General features: G+C 36.0%; 1 protein-coding gene across 1 annotated transcript in view; it reads left to right on the top strand.

Annotated features, from left to right (window-relative positions):
• csmd3b (CUB and Sushi multiple domains 3b) overlaps window positions 1-25,672 on the top strand; it is a 445,596-nt gene that overhangs the window by 221,642 nt on the left and 198,282 nt on the right. The window contains exons 6-7 of the mRNA XM_016441913.1: window positions 1,444-1,556; window positions 18,267-18,344. Coding sequence (XP_016297399.1) covers window positions 1,444-1,556; window positions 18,267-18,344 — 191 coding nt within the window. The remainder of the gene's footprint in view (window positions 1-1,443; window positions 1,557-18,266; window positions 18,345-25,672) is intronic.

The following is a 25,672-nucleotide window of genomic DNA, read 5'->3' as shown; positions in this document are numbered from 1 at the left end:
TGCATATATTTTAGAACATAGTAAGTAACTTTAAAAAGAAATGCTGTGATGGACTGTTGTAATGAAGAGGTACTATTTTAAATGTATTATTCAATTAAATGTGAAATGTGTATTAAGCAATAAAGATGCTTACTGCTGATAATCTCATTATCTTTACATCTTTATTTATTATTATTATTTTTAAATATTTAGTAAACAACATATGTCTGATAAATTCAAATACAGAATAAAAAAATACTTTTTTTCAAGTTACATCTTTGTGCCAATAGGTGGCGACAAATTACTATCTTTATGAGTGAATTGTCTGAATCAACTTTTTCCTGAATCAACAATTGAATTCCTTATTGAATTCGAATGAGTAAGTGAATCATTCACTCAGCCGATTTGTTCAAAACACGGATTCATTCAGGAACAAAATAGCACTGCTAAGATTTGCCTGACAAGAATGTACGCCACAGTTGTTTGACTTCGTTTGGAAATATTTTCGTATGTGGACCAGAAAACGTACAAAGTAACTGGACATACTGTCTGCAATGTAGGTTACCCGATATTAACATATTGTGTGTTGAACTGCTGTGCTGTATTGAAACTGTCGCACTCACAAGTCGTGCTGTGTACTGGAAAAACATTACAAACAGTCATTATTTTTTATAATTCTGTGTGGTGACACTAGTGGCACAGAAATTACAGACTTTACCTTTAAGTTCAAGCAAAAGAACGCAAACTGCCTGTGTGTGTGTGTGTGTGTGGGAGCGAAAGAGAGAGAAACAGAAAGATAACAGTAATGATATGGCTCCGCTCCAGCCTGTGAAGGCCATTAAAATGTGATTCATGTGGCCATGTCCTTTAATGACATCTCCAGTTAGTCATCAATAAAGTGAGACAGATGTAGGATGAAGATGGAGCATTTTGATGGGTGGAGGGTTGGGGTTACAATGACCTCTGTCCTCTGTTGCAGCACCACGCTGATTCACGACACACTGCGCACGCACACACAATGATGTTTTTTACTTGTCAAAATGTTCAGTTTGCGTGCACCGCCCCTCAAAAGTGTCCAGGGAGCGTGCTGACCATATCTGGCCCGACTTGCACTTCATGAGTAATGGTGGCCTAAGTGTTAAGGTGCTTGTACTCCGTTAAATGTCCCAAGTGCCGTGCCTCAAAATGTCAGAGTATTAGATCAGTGACCTTGGTAGTATATTATGAGCTCTCAAAAAGTTTTATACTTCAGAAGATAAAATATTGACTATCCAAACATCTACTTTCAAGGCCTAAACAGACAGATCATTTAAACTCATTTTGACAGAGCTATCTAGCACAAAACGTGAGTTTTACAGCCCCTCTAGACAGATGCCATGTTATTATAAATGTTTTTTTTTGTTGTTGCTGTTAATGTGTGACGTTCCGTAACAAATGTAAAGAGCTTTCCTTCATGTTTTACAGGCTATCCGGAATGAATGTCCCATCTCCTATTGTTAGCAACAAGAACTGGCTGAGGTTACACTTTGTTACTGACAGCAACCATCGATACAAAGGCTTCAGTGCCCATTATCAAGGTAAACTTCTCGCTTTGTCATTGCACATGCATGTTTTCCATGGCTAGGATTGCTCTTGTGAACAATGTAGTGAAAGTCTATTCGATTGTCCTCTCTGGATAATTAATTACACGATTAATTATCTTTGATTTGACTATTTTTGTTGCATAAAAGGTGCAAAAAAAGAGTATTGGAGTTTCTATGTTAAACCCATTTTGATGTCATTTATCATTTTGTTCCAGATGTCTAATTAATGCAAGCATGAGAAAGATAATTCAAAACTGTGTTGATTGTCATTGACTTCAGCTCACATGGCTCTTTTTGCAATAACTTTCAACATTCAAAAGTGTTGTTTTTGTTGCCAATGCTTGAATGCCTCTTTCCTTTTTCGGTTGATTTGTTTTGTTTTGTGCCGTTTCTCCAAACTAACTCATATTTCAACAAGAAATCATGTTTTGTCTTTTTTGGAAGTAGCTATCTTTTTGCTTCTTTCATAAAAAAGGAAGCTCAAATGTAATAAAATGGTGGGGGTTGAAAGAAAGAACGGCGAAAAGCAAGCCGCTTTTAAGTTTTATGCTTTGACAGGTCATCCATAGCCATAATTTTCCTCATGTGCTTGGCTGCGTACTGTGTTTGTGAACTACTTACACACATTTACCATAAACTCGATTCCAGTGTCTATACAACCATTCACTGGAAGCTGTTCTGTAGAGGTCTGGAGTGAAATATGAAATTGTTTGCCAACCCTTACATATCTATGCTATTATCTTACAGAAGTGTTGCATAATGTTGTTTTATATGGAAATTCATATACGTCTTCACTGGGTCGTTTGGATTCTTTTCTGAGCCTTCAGTAAAAACAAACCTCATTTGCATGGATATATGATTTTTGTATGAAAGCTACTCTCTGCCACGGGAATAAAAAAGGTAATTACAAATTATTATTTCACAATTCTGACCTTTTTTCTGGCAATTTTTTTCTTGCAATTGCAGTATATATAAACGTAACTTACCATTCTGAGAAGAAAAGTCAGAATTGTGAGCTATAAAGTTGCAATTATGGTTTATATTTGTTTATTCTGTGGCAGAAACAAAAAAAAATATATATATATATATAATAGAATTGCAAGATGTAAACTCAGAGTTCTGAATAAAAATGTCAGAAATTTGAGATGTAAACTTGGAAAAGCGATGAAAAGTCAGAATTCTGAATTTATATCTTGCAATTATGAATTCAGAGTTTACATTTTTTCCACATTTACCTTAAACGTACTTCTACAGAAAGGCTTTGTGTAACTTTAGAGACCTGTCAGGTCAGTCTGCCTCTGTGTCCATTCCTCTAAATAGACATGCAATCATCTTGGATAATTGAAAATGTGAGCAGAAGTTTGGTTATAGGATTGGAATTGTTTGATTTGTGTAAGATCCAAGAGTGCTGATTAGAAGCTTGCTGCATTGAATTGAGCTGGCATGAGTTTTGAATGTGAAATAGCAGGTATTCACTGCATCACCAGGACAAGTGATCGGGTTCAAAAAGCAACATCTGCACTGCACTTCAGGACACAGCCCAGCAAAATCCAATTTAGCCAACTGATTCATCTGAAAGAGATGCCATCAGAATGGAAGCCCATTCCATTTCGGCCCGCTCCACTCGTATACACATTAACCAGCTGTTGCTGGTTCAAGATGCCAGTTGATGGAAACGCTCATCTGCAGAAAATAAAGCTGTTATTGGCAGGGGCTGTTTGGCTTCAATATACACAGACTACCCAGGTCTCCATCTGAGAAACTCCAGAGTCCAGAAGCAAGAGTATGAGGTAGACATGTTCTTCTACTCATTATTCATTCTGAACCAGTAATATGACAGAAGAAAAAAGTTGGATGATTTTCTTAATCAGACATTACAAAACTATACAAAATGACCGTTTTTATTTTTTGTTATTAAAGGAAAGGCTTTTCTTCATATAACATCCATCCATTTAGCACACTTTTTAATATTTTTTAACTAATTAAATGGAGAAATAAGAATAGTGCCTACAAATATTAAGAGAAAAGTATAATGATAGAGTAAAGGTGTAAGTGCAGAATAATTAGATTTATTAGATTTTTATTTTCTCCAAAATATTTTTTAATCTTATTTTATGTTCAAGCCCTCGTTTTATTTTATTTTATTTTATTTTATTTTATTTTATTTTAGGTCATTAGTTAGTCGCATGCTGCATTAAAAGGTGTGTCTTCGGACGATTTCTGAAGATTGGAATGGATTCCTCTAATGAAGGTTAGTAGTGACAGTGAGCATTAAGTTTTTGAAAGTGACCTTGTGCTACACTGTAATGGTTCCTCCAGGCATTGTTGATTCACTGACCGCAGGGAACGAGAGGGAATGTGAATTCTTTATGCTGGAATCAGAGTCTTGAGAATTTGATGCTAGCGGCAACAGGCGGCGAGTGGAAAGTGTATGACACGGCTCTTCTTTGGCTGATTGAAGTCCAGACGTGCTGCTGTTTTCTGGATCACCCATAAAGACTTGGTGGTGCTAGCTGGATGGCCTGCTAATAAAGCTGGATAGTAAAGGTGTTGCATTCATAAAATTTAATAAAATTCTCGATATGGCACTAGAGATCTGACCAGGAGCTGAACTGATGAAATTATTATATATGAAATAATGAGTCAGAGTACAGCAACTTGGCAAAATGGAGTGAGTGGGAGGTAGTATCTTCAAAAATTCATCTTTATATATATATATAGAGAGAGAGAGAGAGAGAGAGAGAGTCGTCTACAAAAGGATTTAGAATTGCAGTTTAAATGTAATGAAACAGAATGAAAAAAAGAAAAGAAATTCATACCGTATATAAAAATGTAAATTAATTTGGATATTTGCTTGACAGTCTCATTTGAGTGTTTTTTTCTTTTAAGTTTTAAAAGCCTTGCAGTTTGATGGTTTGCAGGCCTTAAAACAGGTCCATAAAACAATAGATAGATAGAAATGAAATGTCTATGACATTGGATGTTTTGCCAAAAAAATTCCACCTATGAAAATTTAATTTATACATTTCATCATATGTAATGAATTAACTTTTGTGGACCAGGACAGAACACTAAGGGCCAGATTTACTAAACAGGGCAAATTAGCGTCCATAAAAGCGCATATTCTGCGAGCGATTTACTGACAATGCGCACATTAAAGATCACAGGCACAGCCAGATCATTTCCATAATGACCAGCGCAATCTACCCAGAGCAGCGCAAATTACCACCTGCTTTAAGACATGCTTTTTTTGGGCATTAAATAATGGCGACAAGCGCAAACGTTAGTAAATCACGTTGCATGATTCATTTTAATACTCTCCTCCCATAAATTTAAGGGAAACTCCTACAAATGCATATTCAATAAGGTTGAACGCGAAAATAACTGTCCACACCTTTTTAGCGCTAATTCTTTATTGCACGTTTGTAGTCAATCCTGACAGTACTATTTCAACACCAGAAGATGGTTTGTGCTGGCGCGAGCTGTTAGTAAATCTGGCCCTTAATTTCTCAGAATGCGTTACCTGTGTTGACTTTCTCTGAATTACAGTGAAGTAAATTCCTCTTCCTGTCATTCTGATTCAAATTCCATTTCAACTTCCTGTGGGTTGTGGCCGTTTTAATTCAAATTACGCATGGATTGAAAGGGAGCCAGTTCTTAGATTCTGAATTTTGCCCAACCCTGTACTAAAGCCACAGTGCTTGTCTATTCATGACACTATAATTCTCTTCATTTGGGGAGTTTGTTATCATATATTGATATGTGAAATTAATGGCAATTATTTTTATTCATTAATTAGCATATCATGTAATATAATCACTTAAATTGTTTAAATGTTAAATGTTAAATAATAAATTATGTGCTGACTCTAATAGCAAGAAACTTCTTAAGGCCAATTAATTGCAAGAATCATCTTAAGGCCAGTTTACACTGCAAAGACAGACACCAACCAACGGCAACAGACATATCCGTCAGGTTTTGTCGGATCAGTGTATAACCCCACCTGCCTCTGTTGGCATTGGTCGCACTTGTTTTTCAGCGAATGAGCATCTTGGCATTTGTCATGTCTGGAATGTCTGTCAGTGCAGTGTGAATTAGACTTTAAGAAAATGGTTATAACAGAAAGTTTATTGTCACCTTAAGGTTCTCTTAAGTGTTGTTGTTTTTTTAATCTTCTGCTCAGGTACTCAGGGAGCAGCAGCTTGTTTCTGTCTGCATTAAGAATGTGAATGCATCTTGCAAGAATGAAATGCCTTATTGTGTTAAGTGTAAGACATCATTCAACCCCCAAAGCAACTAAATAAGCATGGTAGCTTGCATGTACAGATGGTAGTGGTGTCAAATTCGCAAAACAAACTTCTCCTTCAAGCCTAAGTCATTTAGAGGTGAGCATGATAATGGAGAATAATCCAAGATAAGTCATGTAAACTAGGGCAAAGATGTTGGCAAAGGGCCAGGGGAGCCAGCTTTCATAACGCCAATAAGAATTGCAAATGTGCAAATGGAGTTCTTCTACCAAACTTGCTTTTGATGACACAGCAAGCACTTTGCAACACGTCTTGCTCACTTTTCAGAGTAGGTCAGTTAGAAATAGAACTTGAAATCCGTATGTGGCCACAGGTTCTCTGTCATGCCTTCCCTGGAGTGGATGCCACATCTAATAAAGTCCTCCTTTGATGGTCACTCCTGCCACCATTCATTTAAACTGGTTGCAAGATTGTGGAAGCATGTGTTACGGCCAGCTCGTTACAAGCCACAACATAAAAGAGGGAATCACACACCACCGTTCAATCAATACAAATTGATTTATTTTCTTTAACAAATATAACAATAAGCCCAAAAAGAAAACATAAGTCTAGGGAAAAATAGAGAAACAAAAGAAATAACAACAAAATAACAATAACAAAATCCTAAAGCTACCTGATACAAAAAAACGTATAAAAAGATCATATAAATCAGAGCGATGTCACATTCTGGTCAAGAGCTGCTCCTGGGAGAACTATCCCTCCAGGAGTGCTAAGCTCAATGAACAATCTCAAGTCCCTATATAGTCTACACCCCTAATTATCATTAATTGATTAATTAACTTGGGGGAGTGACACAAAACTCCCACAGTCTGCCACCAGCAGGTAAGGAGAACACTCAGGGTTGTCACACCTCCCACACCAAAAAGAGGTTTTGGTTTTGTCGGTTCCCTAAAGAACCGACAAAAAAGAATAAATAAAACAAAAGATTAATGCATAAATCACAAAAAAAACATTTTTAAAAATTAAGGCCATTGGTACTCGTCTCTGCAATCCCGTTCCATTTCACTCCTGGATCTCCTGGGCCCTAGGATATCAAAGAGAGACAGAGAGAGGGAAAGGAGAAGGGCACAGCCGAAAAAAAACCTTTTACACACGTGAGAGAGCATCGGCAATCAAATTATCCTTGCCGCGTATGTGTTTAATCTGTAGATGGAAAGATTGTAGGATAAGACTCCACCTCATGATTCTTTGATTTTTACCCCTCATTCGGTCCAAGAAGGTCAAAGGATTGTGATCAGTATATACTATAATAGGACCACAAATTGAGCTCAAGTAGACCTCAAAATGTTGAACAGCCAACACCAGGGCTAAAGCCTCTTTTTCGATAGTGGAATAGACCTGTTGATGGCGGTTAAACTTTCTAGAAAAATAGCTAACCGGATGTTCAACTCCATCAACATCTTCCTGTAAAAGAACAGCACCGGCACCATAAGCACTGGCATCAACTGCAAGGAGAAAAGACCTCTTAAAATCAGGTGCAACAAGCACAGGTGCGTTGGCTAAAAGGGCTTTAGCATTATTAAAAGCACACTGGCATTGTTCTGACCATTTAAATGGTTTCTTTGGACTCAACAAATCAGTCAAAGGAGTAACTACACTCGCAAAATTCTGACAAAACCCTCGATAGTATCCTACCATTCCTAGAAATCTACGGAGTTCACGACGGGTAGCAGGTCTAGGGAATTTACCAATAGCATCGACTTTAGCATCAATTGGTTTTACACAACCGCGACCAACCACCTTACCCAAATAGGTCACAGTGGCTTTCCCAAACTCGCACTTGGCAAGGTTAATGGTTAAATTGGCTTTAGCAAGACATACAAAATGCTCTCTAATTTGGTCAAGATGTTCGGACCAAGAAGAACTAAACAAAACAACATCATCCAAGTAAGCCTCACACCCTGACAACCCAGTCAGTACTCGATTTACCAACCGCTGAAATGTGGCGGGAGCATTTCGGACCCCAAAAGGCATAACCGTGTATTGCAGGAACCTGTCAGGTGTAACAAAAGCAGATAATTCCTTCGCACGAGATGTCAAAGGCACTTGCCAATAGCCTTTCAGAAGGTCGAATTTACTGACGAACTCTGCGGAGTCAACACGATCAACACAATCATCAATTCTAGGTAAGGGGTAACAATCAGGTTTTGTCAGAGAATTAAGCTTCCTGTAGTCAGTGCAAAAACGATACGTATGATCAGGTTTACTCACTAAAATACATGGTGAACTCCAGGAACTAAAAGTGGGTTCTACCAAGTTATGAGTGAGTAAATAATCCACCTCCTTCTGAAGTAATTCCCTTTTTATAGGATTTACTCGATACGCATGTTGTTTTACAGGTTGAGCTGTGCCAACATCAATGTCATGCTCTATGACATGAGTTCGGGTAGGGACATTAGAAAAAAGAGAGGGGAACGAACTTACCAATTTCATTATATCGGACTTCTCAGATTCAGACAAATGAGACAAATGGGGAGTCAAATTAGCAAAAATTTCAGAATTATTAAGTCTTCCCTCCACGACTCCTCGAGAGGGACCATTAATTTCTTCCGTAGCTACTGAACCCGAATTTCCTACCATCTCTTCAGATACTTCTGAAGTGTTCTGACCAGCGGTCGCAGTGGTTGACACAATATCAACAGATAGAGAAGTATTCGCACATGCAGAAATTAATCCGACAGTTTTAGCAACTCTCTCCTTTTTCTTAAGAACAGCACAATCAGAAATTTTATGTCCTGCCTTTTTACAATAAAAGCAAACAATCTCTCCTTTTATACGCGTATTAGCAACAGCATGATCAGTGGAAGAACTAGAAATAACATTCTGACGTACCATAGTCGCTTTGCTCTTACCAAAGACACTCATCTTAGGTCTATGCAAATCATTTAAATGGCTAGTCGAACCCCTATGAGTAAGAACAAATTCATCGGCCATGAGAGCAGCATCTGACAACTTACTCACCTTATGCTAATTTAAATACATAGCGACAGCATTCGGTACGCAATGTTTAAACTCTTCCAAAAGAATCAGTTCTCTAAGCTGTTCTTTAGTGGTTACTTTCATCGAGGTACACCAACGATCAAACATGTTTTCTTTTTCTCTAGCAAATTCAAGATAAGTGCACTTCTCAAATTTGAAAAAACTTCTAAATCGCTGACGATATGCCTCAGGTGCCAATTCATATGCTTGCAATAGTGCGGATTTAACAATTTCGTAATCACCGCTTTGCTCAACAGTCAGCGCTGAATAAACTTCCTGTGCTCTCCCTGTTAACACACATTGCAACAATAATGTCCAAAATTCTCTGGGCCATTTCAGTGACTCGGCGACACGTTCAAAATGAGAAAAATATTTCTCTACCTCCCTCTCAGAAAACGGCAGTACCATTCTAATGTTTTTAAAAACATCAAAACCAGGTGCCGCAGAGACTGATTCATTAGATGATACAGACAGTGGAGTTTCAACAGTTTTCGCAGTCATTTCTAACTCAAGTTTCCTCAACTGAAACTGCCTTTCTTCCCTTTCTTTTTCAAACTGCAACTCCAATTTTCGCATCTCAAACTGTTGTTGTAATTTCTTTACCTCAACATCGCTCTCTAACTCTTTCTCTTTCAAAGCACAGGCGTCACGTTCAGCACGAAGCTTTTCCACATCAATCTGTAGCTGCTTTTCTTGAAAAGACATCTCTCTAAACTTTACATTTCTGTCAGTATCAAAAAGAGGAGATGTTAAAGACTCCTCAGGGTTAATAACGTCAGCTCTTACCTCTAAAACACCCCGCTCATAAAGTGCACTTCTCACAGTGTTCATCAGAGTTTCTTTAAGTTTCTTGTCATTACTCGTTAACTCCACTCTAAAACGCTCTGCAATCTGCACCAATTCTTCCTTTGTGCATCTCTCCAGTAATATTTCTGAAGGAAACGCGAAGAAATCTTCGACTACCGAAGACATTTTTGGTACAACAAGAGTTGAGCTAACACAGAACAAACAAAATGTGAGAACGCCACTATAAACTACAATGTTGAAACTACAAATCCCATAAGCCACTTCGCCAGGGATCGTCACAGCATAACACGCTCCAGTTGCAAACCCCACCCAATTACAAGATAGATGAAAATTTACCACAAGTCATTCCATACATCATCTTCATACTCTTGGCAGGCATAACAAATAACACGGGCACAGAAAACAGCAAATAGTGTCAGCTTAAATGAAAATGAGACTTCAGCTCCTAACTACCAAACTAAACGAAACTAACTAAACCTACCTAATCTTCAAAGGTGTACCGGGCTCGAGGCGGCATTTAAACTCTAAACTCTGGGACAATTGGTACATTTAAACCAAACGCCCGAAGCGTACCCCCGACAGAGATTTTAAAACCTCCGCCCAGAATAACCTTCAAAAACAAGAAAGGCAAAACAACAAACAAAAATAACAAATAGTGTCCCGATGGAAGGATTATAAACCCAGCTGAGAACACTCTAAATACCTGAAGTCGGTCATTTACACCGGTGAACACTAAAACATCATATACATGTAGCGATTCGGGACGAGCCCCCAATTTTATGTTACGGCCAGCTCGTTACAAGCCACAGCATAAAAGAGGGATCACACACCACCGTTCAATCAATACAAATTGATTTATTTTCTTTAACAAATATAACAATAAGCCCAAAAAGAAAACATAAGTCTAGGGAAAAATAGAGAAACAAAAGAAATAACAACAAAATAACAGTAACAAAATCCTAAAGCTACATGATACAAAAAACGTATAAAAAGATCATATAAATCAGAGCGATGTCACATTCTGGTCAAGAGCTGCTCCTGGGAGAACTATCCCTCCAGGAGTGCTAACCTCAATGAACAATCTCAAGTCCCTATATAGTCTACACCCCTAATTATCATTAATTTATTAATTAAGTTGGGGGAGTGATGCAAAACTCCCACAGTCTGCCACCAACTGGTAAGGAGAACACTCAGGGTCGTCACACATGTTCGTACTGGATTCACTGTTCGCCTGAGGGAGTAATTATTTGGCTGGACTCTACGAGGTCTATGTCAAACACGATTCCTCAAGAATTTCCTTAACTTAATGCCATTAGTGCTACAGAAACTCCAGCAAACAGTCTGTAATGAAGACAATGCCCTAATCTACGGCCTGCTTTGCTTAAGTTGGGCATTTCAAATGTCCTCTTAAATGTCAAACAAGCCGAAGATTATGTTATAATCTTTTGAGCAATGTAGCCTTTGAATTGGAAATGTGAAATTAATCTAATATGGAGATCAAAGTTGTTGACATATCGGTGTAACAACATAATAAAATTAAGAATATCACATTATCAGTATTTCATAAACTGTAGCATAGTATCTTGACTGAACAACGTTAGGTCTAAAATAATAGATTTCAGACTCAAACTCCGGCTTCGCTGTCTTTTGGATCTGTGCCTGCATGGGCTTTAGGCAAAAACAAGTTGACATGTAGTAGAAACACACACCATTGTCTCAATTTTAGGCAACAGAGTGGAATCTCAGAACCTCTTACTGAATATTTCAGTGCCAAACTGCCCATCACCATCTGTACAGGGCAAGCAAGAGAGCACTCTGTTAATATTCCTCAAAATTCTGCTTATAGTTTTCTAGTCAACACTGGAAAAATCATTTTAATTTGTAATCAGCAATTAACAAATTAAAATAAATATATTAATTAATTAATTAACAAAAATTACTAAAAAGAAGCAACATTGCATAAGACGTTGAGACTTATTGTCAGAGATCCAAGTTAAGGTTATTTTTTTTTAATTCATTGGCAACATTTTCTTGTTTTATGTATATTTGTTGTTTAATTCATTCTTAAAACAAGGGCAAAAACAATGTTAAAAGGATAAGAAAAAATAAACTTAATTCAAAAAGGTGAATATTAAAAATCTTAATGACTGTGTGCAATCCTTTTTTTGTAGATAATTCAGTTCAATTGAATTTCAGTTTTAGGTGTGCTATCTATTTTTAGTTTTTGGCAAACATGATACTTTTTAAGAAACTTTTTTGAGATGTGGAAGGAAAACTTCCATTGACTTTTGTTCATAACATGTTTAAAAACAAATTTGATGTTGCGAATTTGTATTTTTTATGATATTCTTGTAATTTAGTGTCATAATTATAAACACATAGGTTGTTGTGCAAAATTGTTTTACTGTTTTGCTATTCTTTTATTTGTTTACCTGTAACTAAACCTAATGAATTGTAAGTCATAAACATTCACAGGAAATGGTTTACTTCTGCATTGAAAAATACAGTGGATAAAACTAGTGCTAACAGTCCATGCAAATAAACAGCACTATCTGTATTTTTAGAGCAGAATTTCACTTTCACTTTTGCTCTAAAAATTGGTGAGCTGTTGCTAAGTGGAAAAAATTTCCTAAAATCTTTTTTGTTTTTTTTATCTAGTTATTTTGGATACTATGGAAGCATATAGGTAGCGAAATTCAATTTAAAATGCAATATGCAAAATGGCAATGCAATATTCAAAATGGCAATGCAATATTCAAAATGGCAATGCAATATTCAAAATGGCAATGCAATATTCAAAATGGCAATGCAATATTCAAAATGGCAATGCAATATTCAAAATGGCAATGTATTTCTGTATTTAAATTTACATTTTCCATTATCCATACGTGCAAAGTTTGTTGCAAAAGGAAAATGAAAATTAAATTATATAATTTACATTTGCCATTTCCAACTGTAGTCTTAATATGTAAATTGCATGCAAATTTGAACGCTTTATAAGTTGCGAAATGAAAATGAAAATGTATAACACAAATTGATTTGATATGTGTAACATGTTCAAGCAGAAATGGTAGCAAAATGATCATTTAAATGCTATTTGTCCTAAATGCATTTAGACTAACAGTTAGAACGCTTAGGATTGCATTTTCATCATGACGCCGTGGGATATTTGTAGCAAAATTCAATTTGAAAATGCATTCCGAGCTGACCACGCCCACCCTCCGTCAGGCATTGCTTCAAGGCGGGGATTGGCGGAAGCGTGTTCTGATAAGATCGTTGAATTCACTGGCAGATGAAGTGGAGCGTGAACAGAGAAATATATGAAGCGTATTCCATGCTAAAATCAAACGTTCGACCGACCGACCGATCGAACGTCTAACCGTCGACCGAACGTCTATCCGAACGTCTTGAGTTTTGAGCGTCTTACACTGTGGGTGAACATTGCCATTTTGCATATTGCATTTTAAATTGAATTTCACTACCTATATGCTTCCATAGGATACAGGAACATTGCAGTCTAATTGATAACCAAGCTAAATAAGCATGAAGAGGTTCTCTGAACAGAATCATTTACAAGAACAGCAGGAAATCTGATTATATGAAATAAAAACTTGCTTTGACTGTAGAGTGGCTAATAATTTATTTGTATAACATAATAATATAATGTGCACTTGTGGATCATCTCGTACATACGGTACATAATTCTCTGGACAGAGCGATGCTTGATATGGTTATCATAGCCAACATGTTATTATCAAAAGTGGCAATGGATCAACCGAAGCACAGCTAGTATTTTCTTTGCTGGTTGGCAGTGGTTATTAATGTTTACTCATATATATAAGCAACCTAAGGGCACATAGAAGGGATTTTTGTTGTATAGATTATTCACAGAAGCAGAAATAACAACCAAAGTTACCCCTGAGCAACATTGGCTCATCAAACCGCTCAATTTTAGAACATAAGCAGTATTTATCTCACCTCGTAGGTCATTTACAGTTTTCTTCTCGCTTACTTGAACGACTTCAGTAACTGTAAATAAAAGAACTGAAATATACATTTTATTGTGATTGAGTTTTGTGCTTGCAGAGGTCATTAAGACCTGATGTCCTGAGGCCACAGCTGATATTAGACACCCCTACCCTCAATCTACAAAAGAAAGTCTCCATTAAAGAAAATGCCATCCACTATTCATTGATAATGCAGAGGTTTTGTAAGCGTCTGAGTCCTTAGGGGTATAGAAGTCTTTAAAGCGTAAACTGCCCCAGGAGAAAAATATATCCATAGCTCTCTAATGGCTCTCAGTGTTGCCATTACTTCTAGACAAGTGTAGCGTGCTTGGTCTCAGCAGAGGAGATTTATCCAAGAGTTATGTCAGAATTCACTCAGGAAGGCTTTCAGATGAAGTAATGGCCAGAAAGTGGCAAGTATTCTACAAGTATTATTATACTTCTGTTCTGTTCATCATTTATCTTAACGGTTTTATTAGAGACAGTTGTTTAATGAAAAGCACAATCAAGCGGATCAATGAATTGTAATTTGCATTAAACCATAAGAACACTAATCAGATGATAAACCTGTGTGGCCCTGTTGCTGGTATGGAGATGTTATGTAATGTTGCCCTCACATACCTGACAGTAAGAAGGTGAAGGTCAGTTTTATGGCAGGGAAATATGATAGTATCACTATTTCCTATCCGATAACAAATGGTGCACAGGATCCACGCTTGACTTTGGTCCAGCTAATAATCTGACATCCAGGGCGGAAAACAATTACTGGAATCTATCCTTGACTAGATGGACATGGGGATAGGTTGCCAAGGGACTCGGCAGAGAGATAAGGTGGCAATGCAAGGACATGTCTGAGATCACATCAAAGATACCTGGAAGAGCCAATGTACATATAAAATGAAAGGCAAAGCGGATTGAAAGCACTTTCACCTGGAGTTTTGATGCTGTAGCTTGTTGATTGTGTTTTGAAATCTTCGCTTAACTTTAACAGAACAAACAGGTGAAGGTGTGAGTCTGCAGCAACAAGAAAAACAAATGTTTGTGATGGCAAGCCTTCGAACCCATCACAAGTAGTTGGGTTTGAGTTGATGAGTTCCTTGCAATGGGGATTTGAAGATTTGTTTTGTACCCATTACATCCTGTGCAGCTCAGTGGAACAGTCATTTCCAAGAAACCATTAATATGTTGACCTTGATTAGCTGCTGACAGCTGCTCGATTTTTAAATTAATTACTGTTTGAAAAGCGCTCTTGGCCCGAATAGGTGTTGAAATGCCTTTGTCACGCATGTGGAGTCTCAGGAAAATGTTAAATGACTAATTATAGATGTAAAATGTCAGTTCGGTGCCATAAAGAATTTGAGGAAAGTTTGGTTTGACAGGTAATAGACAGTAATTGTGGAAAGCATGGTCTTTATTGCCTATATAGATGCATATTTGGGGTAGAAGGAATGCAGAACAGCTTATTTTACAGTGCATTAGAATATACTGTATTTAGCATACATACTGTATGTGCATTTGCCAATACAGATTGCTGATGTTGCATCCAGGCTGTTGGTTGGGAATTGTAATGAATGAGTTTGTGTTTTAATGTGTTGTCTGGTGTGTTTATAGTCTGATCTTAGTTTTATTGATGGCGTACAACATTTTGCGCCATTTGCGATACTCAAGAAGCGATAAGCTAATTACTTGAGATGTCTAAAGTGACATAAGTGATTGAAAGACATGATGAAACATCATTTGGGATAATAACTGGTGAAAAATGGCTTTCGTTTTCAAAACAGAAATGTGGCGCCATCATCATCATTCTGGTGTATAGCCCATTTCTGCCAAAATTTCTTATTAATGTATTACGATTTTATGTCAGTGTTTCTACTCAAGTTTATAATGATAGAACATCCAGTGTTAATGGGATGATGTGCCACAGCTTAAAAGAGTTGTGATTATGACTGGAGTTTAAGGTTAGATTTGTTTTCTTATGAAAAAAAAAAGCAAAAAGGAAGTATTATGGCAATTAGCATTATGTGTAATTTCAGTGTGTTTTAATGTACCTTTAAAAGTGGTTTAATGTCATGTCATTGACTAAGGTCAACAGTCCTTTCCTCAGTTTTAATGTCTTGTCACTTGCAGAGCATCTCATTTGCAGGCCTCGTGTCAAATGATTTATTCAGCATAAACCTTTTAAGTAGAAACAGGTGCCAGAGCAAATTTCCATCTTCAGAATAATTTACTAAACCTTTGGATCTGGGTGTGTCTATGTCAGTAGCATATTCAAATGAATGCTAAATAGGTTCATGTTGAAGGCTTTTCGAAATCAGTTTTCCATTGGTTTTTATTTATTTATGGTGATGGGCTGATCCAGTGGGTGGTTAATGGGTGCTCAGTAATGAAAGTGAGATTCCATTAGGAGTTGATAGAATGATTCCATTTTCAGCTGGATACTGTAGGTGTGTTATAATCACCTATCATTCTTAAACAGCTTCCTCCAGATATACAGGGGTGCATTCAGTTGAGTTAAAAAATGGACCATCTATAAAAACTGTTTAAACACGTCAACTTCGAAATACTAAAGGGTGACTTTAAAGTAATGCTCTGGGTCTGTACATTTTAATTCTGGCATAATGTTGATTAGCACAGAAAATAATTTCAACTTGCTCTCATCCACCTTAAAAGTATTACCACTTCTAAAATGGTGGTTTAGGTAACTTTACAGCTCAAATACTAAACAGGTTTGCATGCAAGTCTTGAACAAGAATGCAGGCTTTGCATTACTGCTTTTCAACACTCTGGAATGTTGACCTGGTTTACTTGTGTTGTAAATGCTTTGCTGCAGCTGCGGTTTGATTTAACAAAAAATACAGATTGAGTCAATTATATTCTGTATATCTAGCAACACTATGCCTCAAATATTGTCTAAAATGTATTGTTCCCAGAATGTATTGTTATTAATTAATGTTCTTTGTAAGTGTACTTTGAAATAAGTGGGAGAGTCCAGAGTGGGTTTAATACATGATTTTGATCTGCTACTTCTGACCTTTTACACATAAGACTTCAAATATTATTTAGGATGTAGTCAGTTTTATTTATTTATTTTTTGAGGATTTGATGGGCATTGGACTTAGATGATGTATAGTGTGTTTAGAATTTGGATAAAATCACTGCTTTTATAGCTGTGAAATTGATTTTTGGGAAGCATTTGGACCTACCAAAGGGTTTGAAAAATTAAGTTACAATTGTTGGAACAGTGTTTGGTAAAAGATTATGTAAGGGTGGGCAAACATCGTATTTCATTCATATTCATAGGCTGCCTGAACTGTCAAATTTAGGCGCCTCTTGATCAAAAATGGAATATTTAGGAATGCATTGTATCTCTATAGGAAGTAGAGCCATTGTTGAATGTGCATTTGCATGGCTCTGTACAGTAATACTACATCTCAGATTTACACAAAGTTTAGAGCCCCAACATGTCCTCTTTTCCCTGTGACATCCATTTCAGTTAAAGAGACAAACATGTACAGCTCTATTATGGAGGTAACAGTTGTTTTCTATGAAAATTTATAAATCTCATTTCCAATAATATCGCAGATGCTGTTTTAAAGTATAAAATGAAGGCTGTTGTTTGCTTATAGCTCCAAATGATTACATATGACAGAAGACTAATTTACTGACAGAAAATCACACTAATTTCATATAACACATTTTATGGAATTTCTCATTTTCGTCCATTTAACCTGGCTGTTACCGAGTTCTAGTCACTGTCACATCACTGCATCTGATGGCAAAGCCAGGGTTCATTTTCAGGTCGGTCTTGCCATATCTAATGTGATGACCAGGAATTGTTTGCGTTGCTTTGCACTCATTATGCATTTATTAGTTAGCTTGTTTAATGACATGCACCATTTACAAAGGGAAGAAGAGGCATTAATGCAAAAAAAAGCTTTTTCCACAATGTTTTAACAAATATTCAGAGTGGACTAGTTAATATTATCATCATCATCATCTTCATTATTATTATTATGAGCTTCTGCATTCCCAACAAGACTTCTGTTTGACCTTTGACATGCTGGGCTACATGCTTGTCTGGATTAGCCCTAAGGACCGTGCCATTTGTCTGCATGCATGTCAAACAGCCACTTTTCCCCGGTAGGAATACCTTGGCAGACATTTGTGGTCCAAAATACTTCACAGAGGCATTAGACAAAGTCTGCTTCACATCGAATGGTGTAGACATGCAGCACAAGCTGAAATCTTCCCCTTGTCAAGGTTGACAACTGAACAGAAGTCCTGTCCCTCCACTCCTTTATTAATCTTTTTTTTTCCTCACTTTTTATTTTAAAAAGTAAAATTATTTATTTATTTAAATTTAAATTAAATTATATTATTTATTTAAATTACACTAATTATTTTATGCCCTTGCCTTTTATTCAACACATGCCCATATTTTCTGTTTGCAGAGCGCTTTGGAAATTGTTGACACTGCTATACTTTTCTGCTCTTCTCTCTCATGCGCTTGATGATGGTTTATTTTTTCAATGCTTACAAGTTTATTTAAAACCTGTTTCACCTGATTTCATGTTTTTTTGTTTAATTTTTTCCCCTTTAACTAGTGAAAAGGTCTGTAGATTTCAAATCTAGAGGAGTAAAATTATTCCCTGGCAAAGACAACAGCAACAAGTTTTCTATCTGTGAGTCTACCCTTTGTTACTATTTTATGGTAAATCAGTGTTGCTCATTTGGAGTCGATTACAGCAAACAGTGACTGTAAGATCATTGCAAGATCATCTTGTTCTGATAAGCATTTATCGGCGAAATCACGGCTGAATTTCAGTTCCCACGAATATCTCACAAGCAGAAGTTTCCAGACGATTTAATTTAACCCCCCACTGAGAGTTATTTCCTCAAAAGCATGAATGGCAGTTTACCGTAAAATTGTGATTTGTACACCGTAATGAGGGAGTGACCTTGTGGCTTGCCGTATCTGCGCTCTTTTTATGCGCCGTGAATTCCTATCATTTTTATATCAACATCCAGTTTGCCGTAGCTGCTCTTCATTTTACTTGCAGAAACAAAGATTTGTTTTTATGGCCTTTGGTCTAAAAGGTTAGTTTTAGAAATTATGGATTTGTTTAAGTACAGAAAATGTTTAGCCTTGCGAGTTATGTAGCAGACATCAGACATATACTGTATGAGCATAGTTCACTTAAGCAGAATCACGTAATTTAATTAAACAAGACAGTGACATGAAACTTAAATTCATGTTTCTTCACTTTAATGTTCTGACATGCACTCACATGTCTCATTTTATTTCAATTACTACTTAGTTAATTCAGTATATATTCAATTATTGAAACAGTTGCACTAAGATGGAGCCAGCCCTACAAATTTTAATAGCTCTTTCAGATCCCTAAAACAGGGGTTTTTAAACATTTTAGGCCAATAATCTCTAAATATAATGCTAAATATTATTGTATGGAATAAATAGAATAAAAAGCCAGATATTTATTTTACATAAAACCCATTTATACTGTGTGAGAAAAATAGTAAGCATGAAATTCTAAAAAAAAAAAAAAAATTTTTTTGTTTGTTTTATGTTGCATGTTTTATATTGTACTTAAGGGAAATATGGACAATTATGGAAATTACTGAAAAGTATACTTATATTTAATTGAATTTACACTTTTAAGCCCTTTGGGGGTCCCTGGACCCCAGTTTGAAACCCCTTGCCCTTAAATTTATTATGAATGTATCAACATACACTTTAAAATGGAGAAGGAAAGTTTGTTCTGTAGTTAGAATACACTTTTTTTCCCTGAAAGACAGTCCAGCATTGCAAATTAGCTGTAGATATGCAGTCACTTCAGCTTGAGATAAACTACAACAGCATGTTATCCCACTGACCAAATATTAAACACCTGCAATGATCTTCAACAATATCATGTTTGTTTTAATTGACTCTTTTCTTTTTTTGGTTTGCTTGTGCTCTTCTTATTTTCCTTTGAATGTATTTGTGTTGTCAGAGTGTGCCATGTTTTTTCGATTTAGGTTCTTTTTTTTTTTATTGCTTTATTTGGGGATCGTTATCTGCTGATATTGCTTGCATGACCAATCTCCCTTGCCATTTCCAAACCAGCAGTCTCTCCGTCCGTCAACAGCACAACACAGTGAGCAATGTTTGCACCATGCGGTTCTGATCTAGTACCCATTGTGAAAGTTATCAAGCTAGATTGCAGCTGTCAAACATGGGAAATATCCACTATTATGTTATTTTTCTTGTAACTTGCATATTGTTGTGAATAATGCACTGTAAGCAACCCTTCCATAATTTCAGGCCTTTTCCATTCTGTGTGAAATTAGCTTTTTACTTTTATAGCTATTGAGGGAATTTGAAGCAGTGTGGCCTTTTAGATGTAGAGTAAGGCTAGCAGAAATGTGGTTTAGCACTGTTTAGCACAGTGCTACTTTTTTAGACTCATAAGACAGGCAAAGAATATGCAAAAACAAATGCGTAAAATTGCTTTCGGTACAGTTTAGCTTTGAATATATTGCTATGGGATTGTTATACTAAAGATACCCACTCACATACTTTATATTTATAGCGTATTGTCAAAAACACCTGCAGGTTGGAGGTCTTTTGTTAGACTTTATAGTGCTGGGTGTAATGGTTTAAAGTGCTTCTGGCACAGTGTTGTTTATAGATCCCTATTAAAATGACCTTAAATTGAACTCTGTACTTCAGTTGTACTGCTTACGTGTCAAGTGGAGACAAGAGAAGCCAAATAGAACAGCTACTGACTCCCCTCTAATGCTTTTGGAATATGTTTTAAACATGTGCTTCTGAAAAGAGAGTCCATCTTGTTTCATTGTTAATGCAACTTGCCTAGTGTTAGAAAGCAAATGAGCCTGAAGCGTAAAGAATTTTCTGTTAGGAACAAAATGTGTTCATAAATGCTGGTGTTCCATGACATCATGCAGTTAATAGAATTAAGATGGAATGTTTACAGTCGACTGAGCAATCATTGACCTTTTATGCTTTCTCTGTAGTTATGTAGCAATATTTCAAGAGACTGTGATTATGTAAACACAAGTATTTGTGTTTATATAAAACACATAAGTGTTCAAATGCAGAATACAAAAAATACAAATAAAAAATCTGTGATATCAAACATGTAGTTGCTCAAAATGTGTGCCTGTTCCGCTCTCTAGGGTTCTGTCCTAATAATTATAATTAAGTATTATTATTATTATCATACTTTGAGTAAATTTACCTTTCAGACATAAACAGCTCAGTTTAACTGTTTTCTATCTTTATTTAAAGTCAGATATCCCCGGTATTAGACATCTGTTTTCAATAATAAACAAAAACTGCAAAACTCCATAAAGGTTTATTTTTTAAATATTTATTTTTATATTTATGTGTCTAAGGCTGATTTTTATAGTGTTTTAATAATGAATTATGAAGGCCCATATAATTGGTTTTAACATTTTGCTAGTTTGAACCAGGTTTATCTGTTTTACAGTCAAACCAGCTGGTATATTTCTTTATTGGCTATATGGAAACACATTTTGTCAATAATTTGGCATGACATCATGGATGCACACGTCTACATTGATCATGCGGAAGTGAGTGCATGTGACTGCATGTTTAATAGCTTGTTCGCTTGCTCGCCCTGTTTATGTGTTCACCTGAACGCCCCATTTTTTCCTGATGCATGTTGGTGAGGTCCAAGAAAGGGCATGAAGCATTGAGTATTTATATAAAGCTATGTTTTATTTGTGATTCGTTTGTGCAGTGGCCACATGTGAATAAATTAACAATAAAAATGTATATGCGATGTGCTCATAAGTATTTGATCAGAATTAGCTTCCTTATTCATAAGATTATGTAGAATACACTTTATACTGTGCAAGGTAGTGAATGTGATTCTGACAATGTCGTTTTTCTATTTACCAGTCAGTTCCTATCACAGAGTAAAGACAGTTTAGCTAGGGATGTGTGTGTTTTGAATTTATGAATGTTTTTGTGCTTGAATGTGTTGTGTGAGATACAGTGTCAAGAGAGTGTTTCATCAAGAGTGTGTGTGCGGCTATGTATTTGTCTGTGTGAATTAGAGGGATGCAGAGAAAGAGAGGCAGAGGGTAAGTTTGAAGGAATGAGAATAACAGGTCTCACAGAGAGTTCTGCTTCTCTGACTGTTGATTGAGCTCTAAAAGCCCTGTGGGTTTCATACTCCACTGGCCTTGAATGTGAGAAAAAAGGCAACTTTTCTAAACATAGCAGAGGGATAATTCTAAAGGAGGACTTGGGGGAAAAAATGAAGTCCGCTAAAATAACCCTCAACTTCCACAGAAAGGCCTAAATTCTCCCAGACTGATGGATGGTGAAAACTGCAACATGATGCTTCAGCTCAGAGCCCATTAAATAAAAACAGCAAGTTAAATGCCAAGACCGTCCCCTGACCTCAACATGTTTTGTTTTTTTCACACGGCCAGTTGGATCCTATTAGTTTTCTTCATTTTCTTTAACAAAATGCTGCTGTTTTTAAGCGGATGTGTTTTGATGTATGAAATATTAGAGAACACATTTCTTAGCAACAGCACTTGTGCATGAAAAAGAGACTAATGTTGGGGTGTAACTAGTTTAGTTAATACTAAACTATCACTGTCCTGAGTTTTATTTACTAGTACTTCAGTACATTTTTATACGCAGTTAAGCTTTTTCAAAATAGTGTACTGCAGCTTTAAAAGTACACTGCAGCTGTAAAATGTAAAAAAAAATAAATTAATTAAAAAAAAAATAAAAATAAAAAAAAGTTTTTTTCTTCTGACTGAAAGGCTTAATCACAAAGGTCAACTAAACAATACAGTATAACAAAAAAATCTAGTGTGTCTATTTTAAATGTACTTTTACTAACATTCGGCACGTTTCAGTTCCCAGAGAGTTCAGTATGTTCAATTATAGTTTCAGCTGAAGGTAGAGGAATTACATCAGACTATAACTGGTCACAAATTCAATCAGGAGAATAAATGGTTCTGTAGAAATCATGACTAATTGACATTGAAAATAAAAGAAAATGGAGGAAATCACGAGGCATTTTTACAAGGGAGGTGAGATAGGAGAGAGAGTTGTCTTGCTACAAAGACTTGAGAGGCATTTTAATCAATTTTAGTGGCTTTTTTTGTTTTAATCAGGACTGGCTCGCAACCAAAAGCAGGGCCAAATTTGATCAAGCTTTCTCCAAAAGGTATACAGTCAAGAAATCAGTCAGCCCTTCCAAAGACAATATCACTGAATGCCTCATTACACAGTAAAATGTGGTATAAAGTCGAAGCACAAAATTGACACTTTAGTAGACAAGATGACTAGGATTGAAAAAAAGCTGAAGGCTTTTATGTAATTGTTTTTTTCAGAATAAGAAGAAAATCTAATGTTGTGTCAGTTTTCATATACAAGCAGAGTAAAATCCAGTGCACTTGAAGGGCTCAAAGTATCACAGTGTTTGTTAGCTTCACAAGCAAGAAAATGTAACCTAAATCCCACGCATGTCTGTAAATACACCTTGCACATGTGTGTAGATATAACAATGTCACATTTTTGTGTGATTTTAACACATTCACAGTACTCCCACACTCAGTCATGTTATTGAATGTTTCGCAATGTAGGCTGATTTTGAATCAAACATGCAAACTTTTTTTTCTTGTCATTCACGGTTGATTTGTTTGTCTGTGGCCATTTTCAGAGACAAATCATTATTTGAATGGATGTTTGGACTGGTAACTGGTGAATTAGGAAATGAAAGGATAGACAGAGAGATAGATAGAGTGATAATATTAACCCGATCTCACATATTACAGACATTCATCAGAAACTGTCTGTTTTCGTCTGTCTTAAATCACAACATGTTAATTTCTTCATGTGTAGTTTTTGTTATTTGCTGTTGTCGCCACCGATATGAATTCACATTCATCACATCCTGGAATTTTCCATTCAGCTCTGGCAAGTCAAGCTGTTTTTCCTGATTCCTGAGTTAAAAAAAAACAATTTTTAGAACAAGCAGCTGGCACCATGTTTTATTAGTTCTTTAGTAATACAAAATAATTTGAAAGCATCAATGGATAAATTATGCCATATAAGACACTGTGTATGTTATATTTTAGAATAAATGTTTGGACTTTATAGAGAGACATAAAAGTGTTAACGTAGTTGACATGAAATACTTTTGGGAAGTCTTGTAGTGTGACATTATATACCATCTGAAACTACATTTTAGAAGAAAAAAAAAATATCCTTGTACATTAATTTACATATTAACCTAAAATCTTGATAAAAATCCATGAACTTGCATGTCAATTGGCAGGTAAAGTGGGAGTTGATTTGAAATAGTAAGCATGGATTAATAGCATGAATATAAATGATAATTAACTTAGTCACAGTGTGGGCTGAGTATCTCAATGTTCAAAGCTCTGCAAAATACAGGAAAATCACATTTTGACAATCTGTTGCTTTTGATGTTAGTCACAGTTTCACCCATGCTTTGACAAAATCAACCTTTGTATTGGTTTGACATTTGCATATGCTCCATTTTCCCATTGCACCTTTCCAGAACCTTTAATAGTTAATGAAGAAGCCAGATTGAATCTGTAAAAAGCATGAAAATGGATACTTGGAGGAAAAACAGGTTGAGGTGACTGACAATCTTTGCAGAAAAGTAGATCATGTTTAAGTTAAAGTTCTAACAGCTTTGATGTGAATTGCCGCTTTAAATGGGGCTAATTTAAAAAAAAAAATCAAGAACAATATATCAGTCTGTCTTCCTCTACTTGTTTTTCCCTGTCTTTTTCTTGTTCTTTTTCCTCACAGTCACTCAATGATCATGTTTAAAACGAAAAAACTCGTAAATAATGTAATACTGTATTTTCTCGTCTTTCCACTTTATCTTGTGCTGTCCATTTGTATGACATTAAATGTATGTCATTACCTTTGACCTGTGGGATAAATTCACAAAACAGTTGCAGAACTTTAGCACGCAATATTTCAAAATAAAAACTAGAACTGCATCATGAGTATTTAAATTAAATCTTTTTTGTCCCAACATTTGCATAATTTAGTAAATTGCCAGTAAAACAACAGAAACAGCGTGTGCAAATAAATTACAGCATCAGTAGGCATCCTTCAGTCTTAGAGAGTTCCTCATCCTATTGAAGATAACACTTCTGGAGAGACAGGACATCTTGAGTCTCATTTAAATCCAGCAGGTGTTTGCAAGTTTGAATCAGTAAACAGAAATTAGAGGAAGCCATTGTTCCTCATCAGATTATCTTATTAAGAATCAAAAGTGTTGGGGACAGTTGAACAAATACAAATGCATCCACTTAAGAACACGGTGATATGTACAACTACTAAGATGGTACAACAAAATAAAAAAGTGTAAAATTCTGCATTTGCACTGTAGAGTCATTGGAGCTTCTTTAATAGTTCAGGATGCATAAAAAAGTGAGTGTCTTGAATACAGGGAGTCATTCTCATTTTACAGTGCTATGCTTGTGTGCATGCTGATGATAGTGAGTATTTCTGCATTATGTTGAGACCTCTCTTTGTAGTAATCAGCATATTTTAACTGCATGGTTTAATGCAATATTAATTGTGCATTAATTTAATCACACTATACACCTACAAGTGTGTGTGTAAAGGGCTGCATTTGAAGTCATATTCACTCAGTTGGAAAATGAGAGGTGACACGGTCCTCTCGGCCCCAGATAGAAAGTTATCAAAATTGCTCATCTTCAGACTAGTCACATGGCCCATGCCAACCACTCTAATCTTTAGTCTTAGCCTTTTTAGAGTATATATATATATATATATATATATATATATCAATAAAGCTAAAAACAGCTACTGTATATGTGACCACAAAGATATCGCTGCATCACAGAGAGTACCGAGTGTGAAAACTGAGAGAAAAGAGAGAAAGACAGAAACAGAGAGAGAAGCACAGCAGGGTGGGTGGAATGCTAT

The sequence above is a fragment of the Sinocyclocheilus anshuiensis genome, unplaced genomic scaffold (assembly GCF_001515605.1).
Source record: "Sinocyclocheilus anshuiensis isolate Anshui unplaced genomic scaffold, SAMN03320099.WGS_v1.1 scaffold195, whole genome shotgun sequence".
Lineage (NCBI taxonomy): Eukaryota > Metazoa > Chordata > Actinopteri > Cypriniformes > Cyprinidae > Sinocyclocheilus > Sinocyclocheilus anshuiensis.
This window is presented reverse-complemented; position numbering and strand designations above follow the sequence as displayed.